This window comes from Salmo salar, chromosome 01 (assembly GCF_965601325.2).
Source record: "Salmo salar chromosome 01, fSalSal1, whole genome shotgun sequence".
In the NCBI taxonomy this organism is placed as follows: Eukaryota; Metazoa; Chordata; class Actinopteri; order Salmoniformes; family Salmonidae; genus Salmo; species Salmo salar.
The window spans coordinates 82,415,985-82,432,551 of NC_138291.1; the positions used below are offsets into that span (position 1 = coordinate 82,415,985).

A 16,567-nucleotide genomic window follows, 5' to 3' on the forward strand; every position below is an offset into this window, starting at 1 on the left:
ATGTATTGACTCAGGGGTGAGAATACTTCTGTAAATTAGATATGTATGTATTTCATTTTCAATAAATTTGCTAAAATCTAACAATTTTTTTTACTTTGTCATTATGGGGTGTTGTGGGTTGATGGGTGAGATAAAAAATAATGTAATCAAAATGTGGAATAAGTCAATGGGTATGAATATTTTCACTGTAAATAAACAGATACATATTGGCGGTATTTACAATGTTCTCACTCTCTCTCTGAATATGCTGATAACGTCAGCAGCAGCTACAGACGGAGAAGAGGGATGCGATTCTGAAGAGAGGAGAATATGAAGAGAGGAAAACTTAGAACGTAGGGCTTCAGTGCCTACCGCAGGACGAATCGTTACCGAGGGGGGAGGAGTCCAACATGCAGCAGCCTTAAAACCCAGCTGATCCCGAAAGGAAGAGCAACAGACTCCAGTGAACGGTCACACTGTTGGACAGTGCAGCAGCGGTTCTTTCACGACGTTCTAAAGGTGGATTTTCGTTTCCTCCTGCCCAGAACTGCTAAACTGCGTGTGGGGACCCAGGACCTGCGGTCTTCAACCGTTATTCTTGTCATTGGTCTCGGAGCAACACACTCATTGTAGCTGTACTCACACACAGATAGAGTACGCACACAGACAGCGCTCAGCGGATTTCACTCTCAATAGGGACACTTTTTTTTCCGCATTTCAAAGGAAGGTAAACAACGCGGGAGAAAATGGCGTTGTCAATTAACGGCGTCCTCTGTACGCTGACGGTACTGATTTTGTGGCGGGCAGAGGAGCTAGTGGAAGCTTGCAGCTGTGCACCCGTGCACCCGCAACAGGCTTTCTGTAACGCGGACGTAGGTAAGTGATTGACAGGTTACGCCCTCACGTGTACCTTCTGTTGTTGCGTCATTACTATAGCCTCTGTCAAGAGGTCTGGTCCTTAAGGTAGTAGTGTGCTTGCCAGTTCTGTCTGTTTTCCCAAAGTCGCTACACTGGTGGCAGAGTTGGTCACTTCTTCAGGGTCTTACTCATTGTTAGAAAAAGTTGGGTCCAAATCGGATGTTTGGTACTATATTTATTGACTATGTTAAAATGGCCAATTTGGGTGCAATCAATCAGCTTAATTTCTCATCAAATTATATTAAAACAAGCATTCTGGAAACATTTTGTTTTTTAACTAATTTCATAACAATCTGAGATTATTGGTGTCATGGTTTGCTGCAATGACATGGAACCACCCTTTTCCACACTGGCTGTTTTCCTGTTGACTGATGAGAATTGATTGACCAATTTCCAACCTCAAATGTAAGCAGGAGATGATTAGTAACTTTGCTTGAGAGATCTGAAGGCTTGCATTGTCTCCACCTTAAAATTCTGTAGAGGTGTAGGACAGGGTCTGATAGTAACAGAGGTGACACATGCATACCATTGTTTCTCCTAGATTATTTTTTTTGCATGTGGTGGCAAAGAGCTGGCAGGGTCAAGGGAACATGCCCCCCGGAATGTGTTTTTTTATTTTTTTTATTTATCGTTTTTGGTAGGACTGTGAAGCTCATTTCTGGTGCTTTTTACTCCAGAGAATGAACATGAATGATGCCAACACCAACTCTATAATCCCGGCCCAAAAATGAGCCCAATATTGGCAAAAAAATGATTAAGGCTCTTAGCGTAGCCTGTACATGGCACCATACAATATTATCAGGCAGGTGTGTTATTAGAAATAAGCAAGGTTTTTTTCTGGATCAAAAGGGGCTACTTTCCTACAATTCTACACATTTTGCCATGGCTAATTCTGTGTTCTTATGCTCAAACAAAATCAATTGGTTTCATTGCTTGAGCTTTTTCTGGGGTGATTTCAACTTATTTAAAGATTGAATGATTGACCTTATATTAAAAAAAAAAAAATTATCATCTTTTCTACAAAGGCTGTCTGGTTATACTCATTTAAGTGTACACAAAGTGTTTTCCCATCCCAAAGTTTTATATTAAACAATTGTTTTTGTGTGTGTTTTTATTTATAAGTACCAGTCAAGTTTGGACACACCTACTCATTCAAGGATTTTTCTTTATTTTTACTATCATTCTACAATGTGGAAAAGAGTTAGTACATCAAAACTAGTAAATAACACATGGAATCATGAAGTAACCAAAAAAGTGTTAAACAAATCAAAATATATTTGAGATTCTTCAAAGTAACCACACTTTGGCTTGACAGCTTTGCACCCTTGGCATTCTCTCAACCAGCTTCATGAGGTAGTCACCTGGAATGCATTTCAATTAACAGGTGTGCCTTGTTTAATTTGTGTAAATTCTTTCCTTAATGCGTTTGAGCCAATCAGTTTTGTTGTGACAAGGTAGGGGTGGTTTACAGAAGATGGCCCTATTTGGTAAAAGACCGTCCATATTATGGCAAGAACCGTTCAAATAAGCAAAGAGAAATGACAGTTCATCATTGCTTTAAGACATGAAGGTCAATCTGGAAGTACTTTGAAATTTTCTTCAAGGGCAGTTGCAAAAACCATCAAGCCCTATGATGAAACTGGCTCTCATGAGGACCGCAACAGGCAAGGATGACCCAGAGTTACTTCTGCTGCAGAGGAGAAGTTCATTAGTTACCAGCCTCAAGTTGCAGCCCAAATAAATGCTTCACAGAGTTTTTAAGTAACAGACACATGTCAACAGTTCAGAAGAGACTGCGTGAATCAGGCCTTCATGGTCAAATTGCTGCAATGAAACCCCTACTAAAGGACACAAATAAGAAGACTTGCTTGTGCCAAGAAATACGAGCAATGGACATTAGACCGGTGGAACTCTGTCCTTTGGTCTGATGAGTCCAAATTTGAGATTTTTGGTTCCAACTGCCGTGTCTTTGAGACGCAGAGTAGGTGAACGGATGTTCTCCCCATGGGTGGTTCCCACCATGAAGCATGAAGGAGGTGTGACGGTTTGCGCTTAGTGGGACTATCATTTGTTTTTCAACAGGCAATGACCCAACACACCTCCAGGTTGTGTAAGGGCTATTTGCCCAAGGAGAGTGCTGCATCAGATGACCTGGCCTCCACAATTACCTGACCTCAACCCAATTGAGATGGTTTGAGATGAGTTGAACTGCAGAGTGAAGGAAAAGCAGCCAACAAGTGCTCAGCATATGTGGGAACTCCTTCAAGACTGTTGTAAAAGCATTCCAGGAGAAGCTGGTTGAGAGAATGCCAAGAGTGCAAAGTTGTTATCAAGGCAAAGGGTGGCAACTTTGAAGAAAAGCAAATATAAAATATATTTTGATTTGTTTGAAAAAAAAAAATGTGTATATATATATATATATATATATATATATATTTTTTAATTTTGTTTTGGTTTCTACATGATTCCATATGTGTTATTTCATAGTTTTGATGTAGAAAATAGTAAAATTAAAGAACTCCTTGAATGAGTAGGTGTGTCAACGTTTGACTGTGTGCACACATCTCAAGCCGGTTGAACTCTAGAGCTGCCACGGTCAACTGTAAGTGCTGTTATTGTGAAGTGGAAACGTCTATGAGCAACAACGGCTCAGCCGCGACGTGGTAGGCCACACAAGCTCAACGAACGGGACTGCCGAGTGCATGAAATTTCCGCTGCCATCATCATGAAATTTCCATCCGTTTCCATGGCCTAGCAGCCGTACACAATCCTAAGATCACCATATGCAATGCCAAGCGTCGGCTGGAGTGGCGCAAAGCTCGCCGCCATTGGACTGGAGCATTGACGGGGGAACACTTAATGCTACAGCATACAATGACATTCTAGACAATTCTGTGCTTCTAACTTTGTGGCAACAGTTTGGGGAAGGCCTTTTCCTGTTTCAGCATGACAATGCACCCGTGCGCAAAGCGAGGTCCATACAGAAGTGGTTTGTCGAGATCAGTGTGGATGAACTTGACTTGCCTGCACTGAGCCATGACCTCAACCCCATTGAACACCTTTGGGATGAATGAAACGCCATATCGCCCAACATCAGTGCCCGACTTCAGTAATGCTCTTGTGGTCGAATGGAAGCCAGTCCCTGCAGCAATGTTCCATCATCTAGTGGAAAGCCTTCCCAGAAGAGTGGCGGTTGTAATAGCAGCAAAGGGGGGGACCAACTCCATATTAATGCCCATGATTTTGGAATGAGATGATTGATGAGCAGGTGTCCACATACTTCTGTTTTTTGGGGGGGGGTTGTGTGGCAGCAACAATTTAGCAGTGGCGGTGTGGTGCTGCTAAATTAATACAGGGTAAACACTGCACACAGTCCCCTAATGAGTTTCCAGTGCTTCAGCGTCTGCTGTGGGGCTAGGAGTATCGCCTGGTTTGTGGACGTGGCACAGCAGGATGAGAGGAAGATATAAAGAGAGTGAGCAAGGGAGACTAAGGAGGGTAGTATAAATTCTGCTTTAGAATCCCTCTCAGAACTACAGTCTCACACCAGTCCTCTCTCGCTCTTTCTCTCTTTCTATCTTCCTTTCTTCTTTCCCTCCTTCCTCTGAGGGGTGTAGCTGTGAGGAATGACAGGAATGTTTCTGGGGTTTTCCCGCTCCGCACCAAACTAATGCAGTGGGATAGCAACAGACAGACACACAGACCACTTCAAAGAGATTCTGCTGGGGACAAAACTGGTTGAATCAACGTTGTTTCCACGTTACTTCAGCAACAAAAATCAATATAACGTTGAATCAACGTGAAAAAGATTGGAGTTTCAAAAAGTCATTAACATAAGGGAATTGCGTATTTATTTATTTTTTACATGGTGACATTTGTTGAATTCAAGTTAGTTGACAACTTAACCAAATGTACCCTAATCAAAAATACGAAGTCAACATGCAACAATGTCAGATATTTTACTGAGTTACAGTTCATATAAATAAATCTGTCAATTTTAAATGAATTCATTAGGCCCTAATCTATGGATTTCACATGACTGGGAATACAGATATGCATCTGTTGGTCACAGATACCTTAAGGTAGGGGCGTGGATCAGAAAACAAGTCAGTATCTGGTGTGACCACCATTTGCCTCATGCAGCATGACACATCTCCTTCTTGATCAGGCTGTTGATTTTTGGCCTGTGGAATGTTGTAGCACTCCTCTTCAGTGGCTGTGCAAAGTTGATGGATATTGGCGGGGACTGGAACACACTGTTGTACACGTTGATCCAAAGCATCCCAAACATGCTCAATGGGTGACGTGTCTGGTAAGTATGCAGGCCATGGAAGAACTGGGACATTTTCAGCTTCCAGGAATTGTGTATAGATCCTTACGAAATGGGGCTGTGCATTATCATGCTGAAACATGAGGTGATGGCAGCGGATGAATGGCAAACCAATGGGCCTCAGGATCTCGTCACGATATCTCTGTGCATTCAAATTGCCATCGACTAAAATGCAATTGTGCTCATTGTCCGTAGCTTATACCTGCCCCTTACCATAACCCCACCGCCACCACGGGGCATTCTGTTCACGACGTTGACATCAGCTAACCGCTCACCCATATGATGCCATACACGTTGTCTTCCATATGCCTGATACAGACAGCAGGTAGTCTAGCGGTTAAGAGCGTTGGGCCAGTAACCGAAAGGTCGCTGTTTCGAGTCCCTGAGCCAACTAGGTCAAAAATCTGCACTTAATCATAATTGCTCCTGTAAATTGCTCTGGATAAGTGTCTGCTAAATGACTAAAATGTACATTTGAACTGTGATTCATCCATGAGGAGCACACGTCTCCAGCGTGCCAATGGCCATCGAAGGTGAGCATTTGCCAAATGAAGTCACTTACGACACCAAATTGCATTCAGGTCAAGACCAATGTTAGGACGACAAGCAAGCAGATGAACTTCCCTGAGACAATTTCTGACAGTTTGTGCAGAAATTCTTGTGCAAACCCACAGTTTCATCAGCCGTCTGGGTGACTGGGCTCAGATGATCCCGCAGGTGAAGAAGCTGGATGTGGACTTCCTGTGCTGGCGTGGTTACAAGTGGTCTGCGGTTGTGAGGCCAGTTGGACATACTGCTAAATTCTCTAAAATGACGTTGGAGGTGGCTTATGGTAGATTCAATCCTCTGGCAAACGCTCTGGTGGACATTCCTGCAGTCAGCATGTCAATTGCACAATCTCTCAACTTGTGGCATTGTGTTCTGACAAAACTGCATATTTTTTATAGTGACCTTTTATTGTCCCCAGCACAAGGTGCACCTGTGTAATGATCATGCTGTTTAATCAGCTTCTTGATATGCCACACCTGTCAGGTGGATGACTTATCTTGGTAAAGGAGAAATGCTCACTAACACGGATGCCATTTTATTGGTCACATGTACAAGTGTTTAGCAGATGTTATTGCGGTTGTCACAAAATGCTTGTTTTCTAGCTCCAACAGTGCAGTAATATCTAACAATTCCTTTACTTTGGATTGCTCGTCCAAATATTTATATATTCTTAATAAACACGTCAGAGCGGCATAGACTAAGATACAGTAGGATAGAATACAGTATATACATATGAGATAAGTAACGCAAAATATGTAAACATTATTAAAGTGGCCAGTAATTTCAAGTCTAGGCAGCAGCCTCTAATATGCTTGTGATGGCTATTTAACAGTCTGATGGCCTTGAGCTAGAAGCTGTTTTTCAGTCTCTCGGTCCCAGCTTTGATGCACCTGTACTGACCTCGCCTTCTGGATGATAGCGGGGTGAACAGGCAGTGGCTCAGGTGGTTGTTGTCCTTGAACTTTTTGGTCTTCCTGTGACATCGGTTGCTGTAGGTGTCCTGTAGGGCAGGTAGTTTGCCCCCAGTGATGCGTTGAGCAGACTGCACCACCCTCTGGAGAGCCCTGTGGTTGTGGGCGGTGCAGTTGCCTTACCAGGCGGTGATACAGCCCAAGAGGATGCTCTCAATTGTGCATCTGTAAAAGTTTTAGGTGCCAAGCCAAATTTCTTCAGCCTCCTGATTATAATCAAATTTGTGGATAAAATCTGAGCTAAATAATATTTTTATGCGTATGGAACCAACACTTTACATGTTGCGTTTAATATTTTTGTTCAGTGTAAATCAAAACTAGTCATTGAAATTACATCTCTGCCCAGTGGGATGGGTGCTGTGCACACACACTACTGCACAGACATACAGTACACACACATACACCACAAAGAAATGTATGCATCTCTTTCTCTCTCTAATGCATTAATCTGGTAGCTTATAACATCTGGCTGTCAGTTTTGGGTACACCAAAGAAAAAAACAAAGTCAAGGACTTCTCACAAATATCCATGGAAATGGCACAAACTTTCTTTTTCCCTCCCATCCTTCTGACCATTCCCTCTATGATCATCTTTCTCAAACATCTCCCGAGTGGCGCAACGGTCTAAGGCACTGCATCTCAGCGCTAGAGGTGTCACTACAGACCCTGGTTCGATTCCAGGCTGTATCACAACCGGCCGTGATTGGGACTACCATATGGCAGCTCACAATTGGCCCAGCATCGTCCGGTTGAGGTTTGGCCAGGGTAGGCCGTCATTGTAAATAAGAATTTGTTCTTAACTGACTTGCCTAGTTAAATTAAATAAACACACTATTGACTTACAGGGCGGGATACTCTGACTTTCAAGTGTTCGCTCCTCTTCAGAATCCCTCTGTGTCCTGGTCATTTTGAGCATACGTACATACCTCTTAGTGTAGCAGTCCCACCAAGCTCATCTAAATTAGTTAGATTGCAGAGAGGGGCCAAGAATATGCTTAAGCTATGCTCCCATCCATGTTCAGAGGAAATAAGAAGAGGGAGAGGATGGTGTGTGTACTACGCCAGTTGACAGAACACTGAGTCTGTATCCTCTACAGCCCACACACACTCACAGAGTAGTGACACTAACAGCTAAGTGATTAACATTTGTCTCTGGTGTCACACACACGTCCCTGCTCCCATGTCTAGCTTGTAGGCAGATCTTATTTATTACGTTTATTTGGACAGGGACAATGTATAACAAAAGCATCACTCTGAAGTGAGAACTCACTGGGCACATGGCTATTCTACGTTGGTTCAATGTCATTTAATTGAAGTGACATGGAAACAATGTTGAATCAACCAGTGGGAAGTGATGCATTGCACCAGATTTATCTTACAGCTAATTTTACATCTTTATTCCCTGGGAAAGACAGGGGACTTCCCAGCCTGCTCCAGCAGGGGCTGGGACGGGGGAGGCCATGTCACCCCCTAGAACCACTGCTCTAATGGGGAGAGGGATGGACAGTGTGGTGGAGGTAGGGTTGGGTGAACTCAGGATGGTTTTCATGGAAAGACATTGCTTAGTGCTGGTGATGTATAAGTAATTCAGCGTAGCTATGATGTGTGTTTTAACCTCCTTAGCTTTCTCTGCTACCCTAGAGTTTCTGCTGCACTCTCAACATGGGGTGCTCATACGACCTAGTTAAGAAATAGCAAGGGGGGAAATGGTGCCTATTTAGGAAAACAACATAATTCCTGCAAAAGTCGTTAAACAGGCAGCAGTCCCACATCACTTTTACATTTTAGCAGACACTCTTATCCAGCGTGACTTACAGGAGGGTTGAGTGCCTTGCTCAAGGGCACATCGACAGATTCTTCACCTAGTCAGCTCTGGGATTTGAACTCTCGTCCTTTCGGTTACTAGCCCAATGCTCTTAACTGCTATGCTACCTGCCGCCCCTACACTTTTTTTTCCCTGAGCTGAGCGTTCTCTCTAGGGCTGGGAATTGATAGGGACCTCATGATACGATATCACGATACTTAGGTGCCGATACAATATGTATTGCTATTCTCACAATTTTATATGTATTGCAACTCAATACTGTGACTGTATTGCGATTCCATAGTCCAAACAAATTGCTCACTGTATGTCTGCTGCAGAGGGACAAGAAAGCCACGAGAAAACGAGTTTGGATCAGTCATGGAAATGCATAAAACAAATACTGCAGCCAACTAGCGCAAAAATAATATATCGTTTTGACAATGTCGCAATATCTTGTCAAATATTATCCCGATATGTAACGGTATCCCCCAAAAATGTATCACTCGTTCTCTCTACCCTGTTGTATACCCAGGGTCCTTAGTGCTCATTAGCCTCTGGGCCTGAATGAGGTCAGGAAACGAGAGAGGGGAAAAACTCCACGGAATGCAGGAGAGGGAGCCAGCCAGGTACACCGCTGGCGTGTGTGTTTTGCATCAGCCTCAGTCAGCGCCATGTGTATGAACTTGAAGTGGTTACATGTGCAGAAAAGCATGCGAAAGAGAGAGCGGGGGGAGCAGTGAACCCCTCTGTATTTGTCTGTTCCATGCCCTGAAGAGAACATAAGGGTGTAGAGCAATGGCAGTCACCCCTGTGGAGTGTGTGTTTGTTTGTTTCTGGTGATTTTACGTTATTGCGTATTGCTCATATTTTCCATTCCCTTCCCATAGCTGAAGCATGATGTAGTCTGAGAGGTGTTTAACACACACACAGGAACTACAGCTCATTCATACTTTCTGTCCTCTATCCTTTCTTCAGTGTCACTACATTGTGTTCTCTGATTTCTTGCTATCGCTGTCCCTGTCTCTCTCGCTATCTGTCACGCACGCTCTCTCTCCTTGATAATGTGCCTCAATCACTCCCTTGTTTATCAGTGAAAGCACACATCCCTCCCTGCCAATATGTGCTAACAAATCATGATGTGATGTGGAATGGTACTGGCGGCTAGTTCACAACCTGAAACGGTCAACACAAAGTTGTTTGTGGGTTGTGTTGGGGTTTATTGATGTAGGAACTACAAGCTGCTGTAGAGGCTGCCTGGGCTCCATCTGCAGGTGGTTAACGAGCTGTACTGTTGAGGGAAGTATTCAAACAGAAGCTTTGCTTTGTGTGTGTGTGTGTGTGTGTGTGTGTATTGTTGATGTCCTCTGACCCCATATCTGTCTCCCTGCAGTGATCCGAGCGAAGGTGGTGGGGGAGAAGGAGGTGGATACTGGGAATGATATCTATGGGAACCCCATCAAGAGGATCCAGTATGAGGTCAAGCAGATCAAGGTGAAAATACATCCATGAACTTTAACCCCCCCCCCCCCTGACCTGGGGTTGTTAGATATAAGACCTGTGTTCATCTAACCCCTTACCTGTGATTGTGTTATAGATGTTTAAGGGTCCTGACCAGGACATTGAGGCGATCTTCACTTCACCAGTCTCTGCTGTGTGTGGCGTTACCTTGGATACTAGCGGCAAGAAGGAGTACCTAATATCCGGTAAGGCTAGTCATCTGTCTGACCTGACCAGACACTGATGACATGGCGGAATATTCTCCCTCCGCTGTGTGCTAGAAGTAGTCTGATCCCAGAGCTGTTTGTGTTCTCGTGCCTACTCCTACGGTTATTGGTATTACAATGACCATAGGAGTTGGCAAGACGGCACAAACAGATCTGGGATGAGGCTATGTTAGATGGTGCTGAGTGAGCACAACTGGAACAGACGGAGTAGACATAAAGAGGGACACAGAGGGGCATTAGATCATGCACGCTCTGGTTTCCCTACACACACACTCAGCTTAATTACAGGGAACACCAGAACAGGAACTGCTGAGGCTAGCGTTTCCTTCTTCTGGATTCTTTAGGACTACGGACGGACCTCAGTATGGTGAAAACCAGTTTCTGTCCGACAAGCATTTCAACAACTCACCCCTCTCGTCTCTCCTCACCACCTCTTCTCCATTTTCTTATTGATGTCTGCCCCGATCTAAAGAGGGGGGAGGCGAGTAAAATAAAAGCTGCTGTCTGATTTCAGTGACTCAGTTATCACGTTTCAGAACCACATCTGTTGTTGCTGTTTTAGAGAACCTTTATTTCTCGCGCTCCCTCTCCTTACCCCACCCCCTCTCTTTTTCCCCCCCACCTCGCTCTCTCTCATCCTCCTTTTCTTTCTACCTCTGTTGCCCCCTGTAGGCAAGGTGGAGGCAGGTGGGAAGATGCATGTGACCCTGTGTGACTACATCACGCCCTGGGAGTCCATGAGCCCCACTCAGAAGAAGAGTCTGACTCAGCGCTATCAGATGGGCTGTGACTGCAAGGTAGGGAGGGAGGTGGTAGGAAGCAAGGAGTGATGTGGAAGGGGTAGATTGGTTTCCATATCTATCTTAAAGGCCCATTGCAGTCAATACTGTTTTCCATGTGTTTTCTATCATAGTTTCATCAGCTGTTGTACAATACATTTTTTTTATAAAACTAACTTAATCTATATTTTTATCAGTTAGTTGCTGGTTGAAAATACAGAGGGCCTTCTAATCAGCAGGTTTGCTTGGGCGGGAGTTTCGGCTTTACAGTGCAAATTGGTTAATAGACCAATAACAAACCTCTCTGCCAATAATAATAGCTAGTTTTTACTTTTCCCCTCCCCACTCTGACAGCAAAATTCTTGCTTAAGAACAAGTTTTTTTTTTTTGCTAAAAAGCTACAGTGGCACAAATAAGTATGTGAACCCTTTGGAAATACCTGGATTTCTGCTTAAATTGGTCATAAAATTTGATCTGATCTTCATCTAGGTCAAAACAATAGACAAACACAGTCTGCTTAAACTAATAACACACAAACAATTATACGTTTGTCTTTATTGAACACACCATGTAAACATTCACAGTGCAGGGTGGAAAAAGTATGTGAACCCTTGGATTTAATAACTGGTTGACCCTCCTTTGGCAGCAATAACCTCAACCACATGTTTTCTGTAGTTGCAGATCAGACCTGCACAACAGTCAGGAGGAATTTTGTACCATTCCTCTTTACAAAACTGTTTCAGTTCAGCAATATTCTTGGATGTCTGGTGTGAACCACTTTCTTGAGGTCATGCCACAGCATCTCAATCGGGTTGAGGTCAGGACTCTGACTGGGCCACCCCAGAAGGCGTATTTTCTTCTGTTGAAGCCATTCTGTTGTTGATTTACTTCTGTGTTTGGGTCATTGTCCTGTTGCATCACCCAACTTCTGTTGAGCTTCAATTGGTGGACAGATAGCCTAACATTCTCCTGCAAAATGTCTTGATAAACTTGGATGATTTTTTTCTATCTGATAGAAATCTGTTCTGAGGCAGCAAAGCCGCCCCAAACCATGCTCCCATCCACCATACTTTACAGTTGGGATGAGGTTTTGATGGTGTGCTGTGCCTTTTTTTTCTCCACACATGGTGTTGTGTGTTCCTTCCAAACAACTCAGCTGTTGTTTCATCTGTCCACAGGATATTTTGCCAGTAGCGCTGTAGAATATCCAGGTGCACTTTTGCAAACGTCAGACTTGCAGCAATGTTTTTTTGGACAGCAGTGGCTTCTTCTGTGGTTTCCTCCCATAAACACCATTCTTGTTTTACATATCATAGACTTGTCAGAGATGTTAGCATCTTCCAGAGATTTCTGTAAGTCTTTAGCTGACACTCTAGGATTCTTCTTAACCTCATTGAGCATTCTGCGCTGTGCTCTTGCAGTCATCTTTACAGGCAGTCATCTTTACAGGCAGCCACTCCTAGGGAGAGTAGCAACAGTGCTGAACTTTCTCCATTTATAGACAATGTGTCTTACCGTGAACTGATGAACATCAAGGCTTTTAGATATACTTTTGTAACCCTTTCAAGCTTTATGCAAGACAACAATTCTTAGGTCTTCTGAGATCTCTTTTGTTCCAGGCATGGTTCACATCAGACAATGCTTCTTGTGAATAGCAAACTTAGTGTGAGTGTTTTTTATAGTGCAAGGCAGCTCTAACCAACATCTCTAATCTCGTCTCATTGATTGGACTCCAGGTTAGCTGACTCCTGACTCCAATTAGCTTTTGGAGAAGTCATTAGCCTAATACCTTTTCCAACCTACACTGTGAATATTTAAATTATGTATTCAATATACACAAGAAATACAATAATTTGTGTTATTAGTTTAAGCACACTGTTTGTCTATTGTTGTGACTAAGATGAAGATCACATTTTTACTAATTTATGCAGAAATCCAGGTAATTCCAAAGGGTTCACATACTTTTTCTTTCCACTGTATTTTTGCCCATTTTAAATGGAGATCTATTACAGTAAGGTACTTGGTCCTTTTAACCTGTATATCTGTCTCTCTCTCTGTGTAGATTGTGCGCTGCCCCTCCCTGCCCTGTGCCATCTCTGCTCCAGAGGAGTGTCTGTGGACAGACCTGATGATAGAGAAGCAGGTGCACGGTCGCCAAGCTAACCACTACACCTGCGTCAAGAGGGCCGACGGCTCCTGTTCCTGGTATCGCGGTGTGACTCCGCCCAAGAAGGAGTTCCTGGACATCGAGGACCCCTAGTCACTTTCTGCCCCTACCCCTTCCAGTGGCCCACTGCACAACCTGATTAAAGAAAATAAAAATGTTTCTAAACAACATTTTATGAAATATTAGGGGAGAAAATAATCTGTATGAAGGACAACATTAATTTGATACACATATAAAATATAATGAGGCAAAGCTGAATGATTTTAAGAGCGCTCGGTTAATAGTTTACTGGTCCAAAAACAACTCCTAGCTACTACCCCTTGTGTTTGCAGACCTAAAGGGACTGGATATGTTAATAGTATGGTAATGGCTCCACCTAGCCCCCTAAATGGTATTTGTCATATTGCTTACACCCATCCGGTTCCTTCAGGACTGCAAAACACAGAAGGGTTAGAGGCTAGGGGAAGGCGCTAGACAGGGGCTCAGGATGTTTGTGTAGCTATTTAGTGTCACAAGACCCATATATACTGGTCGTGTGGAGATGATGATGTCACATCCCCCTGAGGCTGGCGTCAGGAGGACAGATCATTTTTATTTTTGGGGGGTATGTCAAATGGCAACAGAGCCCAGGTCAAAAGTAGTGCACTCTCTACCCCTGTCAAACTACCCAGGTTAGAACGACTCCATATCTATTCAATGGCTCAACATTACTTGTTTCCTCATTCTGTTTGATTTCAAAGCCATATTCCAAGATGCCTTTTTTCTTTTTAACTAGTCAAACGCTATTTGTTGCTTCTCATAACCATGCTGTTAGGACCAATCAGATTGATGGTGAGGCGGGACTTCCCAGCTTGTTCTAATAGACATTTGGTAAGAAAGGTGTTTAGTTTTTATAAATGGTTGCATTTCATTTTGTTAGTTAACCAAAGCATCCCAGTCAGAGACAAATATGGGAATAACAACATTTTAAAAGAACCTTCCAGAATGCATGTCTCACCGGACCAGTCTATGGCATGTGACAGAGATGGATGCCTATGGTATCACATATTACCCCTGCACCCCCTCCCATAACCATCACCGCTATGCCCCCCCTCCCCTCGATGCCCCTTCTAGACTCAACAACTTCACTGTCTCCACCCACTCCCCCTAGATTGCTGTACAGTACCTATGCATATACTTTTTTTTTTTTTTTATAATTATTATTTGCATCATTAGATCTAGAACTAGATTTGCACTTTGAAGAGGAATTCCAGTAAAGACCAAACCGTGTGATTCTCTATAGTGTTTTTAATATCGTACTGCAGTCAGGCAGACTGTGTATCCCAAATGGCACCCTATTCCTATAAAGTGCACTATATGGGCCCTGGTCAAAAGTAGCACTAGAAGCCTCCCGGGTGGCGCAGTGGTCTAAGGCACTGCAACGCGGCCTCCCGGTCGCGGCCGGCTGCGACAGAGCCTGGGCTCGAACCCAGAATCTCTGGTGGCACAGCTAGCGATGCAGTGCCTTAGAACACTGCGCCACCAGAGATTCTGGGTTCGAGCCCAGGCTCTGTCGCAGCCGGCCGCGACTGGGAGGCCCATGGGGCGGAGCACAATTGGCCCAGCGTCGTCCAGGTTCGGGAGGGTTTGCCCGGCAGGAATATCCTTGTCTCATCGCGCACTAGCGACCCCTGTGGTGGGCCAGGCGCAGTGCACGCTGACCATGTCGCCAGGTGTACAGTGTTTCCTCTGACACATTGCTGCGGCTGGCTTCCGGGTTGGATGTGCATTGTGTCAAGAAGCAGTGCGGCTTGGTTGGGTTGTGTTTCGGACCTTCACCTCTCCCGAGTCCGTACGGGAGTTGCAGCGATGAGACAAGACTGTAACTACTACCAATTGGATACCACGAAATTGGGGAGAAAAAGGGATTCCATTTGTTTTTTTAAAGTAGCACTACAAAGGGAATAGGGTGTCTTATGGGACTCAACCAGACAGCCAGGCCACGTTCCAGGTCGTCTTAACTGCAGTCAGTTGCATTGCGCAGGTGGTCAGATCTCACAATGCCTGGAGAAGTGTAACTTCTCAGGAAACCACATCAAAAAGAAATGGCATCTTCTGAGATCTGAGACGGGCACATACTACTCAGATCTCAGTAGATTGCTATATTATATTCATTTGGATTTAAAGTATGATGGAATAACAGAAGCATAAATTAAAAGTGGACTTTCCATTTTCAGTACATTTAGTTTTCCAGCGTTAAATCTATTACATGATTTTTATATATATTTTTTCCCCCCTATCAAGTCTGTCTTTCTCTTTAAAGTGGTGAAAGTCTTCTTGCGCTGGGAGCATGTGAGAGAAAGAATCTCACCAGTGGAGGCTGCTGAGGGGAGGACGGCTCATAATAATGGCTGGAACGGAGTCAATGGAATGACATCAAACACATGGAAACTGTGTTTGATGTATTTGATCTCATTCCGCCCCAGCCATTACCAAGAGCCCGTCCTCCCCAATTAAGGTGCCACCAACCTCCTGTGAATCTCACCCCTAGTTGCCTACCTGCAAGAAAGGCACTTGCATAGATCTAAAGAGGATTGGATGTAAGAAACATGGTGCCCGTTCTATCTTTCAGAAGGCAATCCCTTGGTTTTGAGCACCATATTTCTTCTACCTTATCCAATGCTTTCAGATGTACACGTGCTAAGTTGGTAGGGAAGGGTTTTGTGGGTGTAGAGAGGGAGGTGGAGTGTGAAGACAACCAGACTATGCATGTGTTTAGTGCTTTGTGTAAGTCCCTTGTGGACGTTCAGCCAATGTACAAAAATATACAACAGTATTATCAAATAAAACCAAACCTTTGAAATAATAACTTTCTCTGTGTGTGTCTCAGTGCTGTTGGTAGTTATCAGCCCTTGATTTAGTGTTTCCCATGTTGCACCACTAAAGGGTGCTGACTAAATAGAGATTCTCGCTGTTTTGCGTCTGAAAACAGAGCCTGCATCCCAAATTGCACGGAGTACTTGAAGCACTTTTTCTGGTGAAAGACCTAAAGAACAGGGAGGGCAATTTAGACTTGAGCATGCTTGTGGTTTCATTCAAAAGAATAAAGTATACTGAAATTTTTCATGATCTTAATAAATGGTTTTGGATGCTGATTGTTATTCTTGCAGTGGTCAATAATGTGGCCTTATGTTGGAAATGCCATTCTAAATGTATCAGAAGGCTTGAAAATGCTAACATAGATTAATACGTTTCAAGAAATGTTCTGCTTTTTTTCTGCTCAGGGAATTGATATTTTGGTGTGACAATACGTTATGTAAATAGGTGAAGAATCTTGTTGAACATGTATGGTGGCCAACATGGAGCTG

At 43.7% G+C, this 16,567-nt stretch overlaps 1 protein-coding gene across 1 annotated transcript; it reads left to right on the forward strand.

Annotated features, from left to right (window-relative positions):
• The first annotated feature begins 440 nt into the window (after positions 1-440).
• timp2a (TIMP metallopeptidase inhibitor 2a) lies at positions 441-13,611 on the forward strand. Its single transcript, XM_014213424.3, has 5 exons — positions 441-855; positions 9,941-10,041; positions 10,145-10,253; positions 10,947-11,071; positions 13,116-13,611. Exons 1-5 carry the CDS (start codon positions 726-728, stop codon positions 13,311-13,313), a joined length of 663 nt encoding a protein of 220 aa, XP_014068899.1. The 5' UTR covers positions 441-725; the 3' UTR covers positions 13,314-13,611.
• The last annotated feature ends 2,956 nt before the right edge of the window (positions 13,612-16,567 follow it).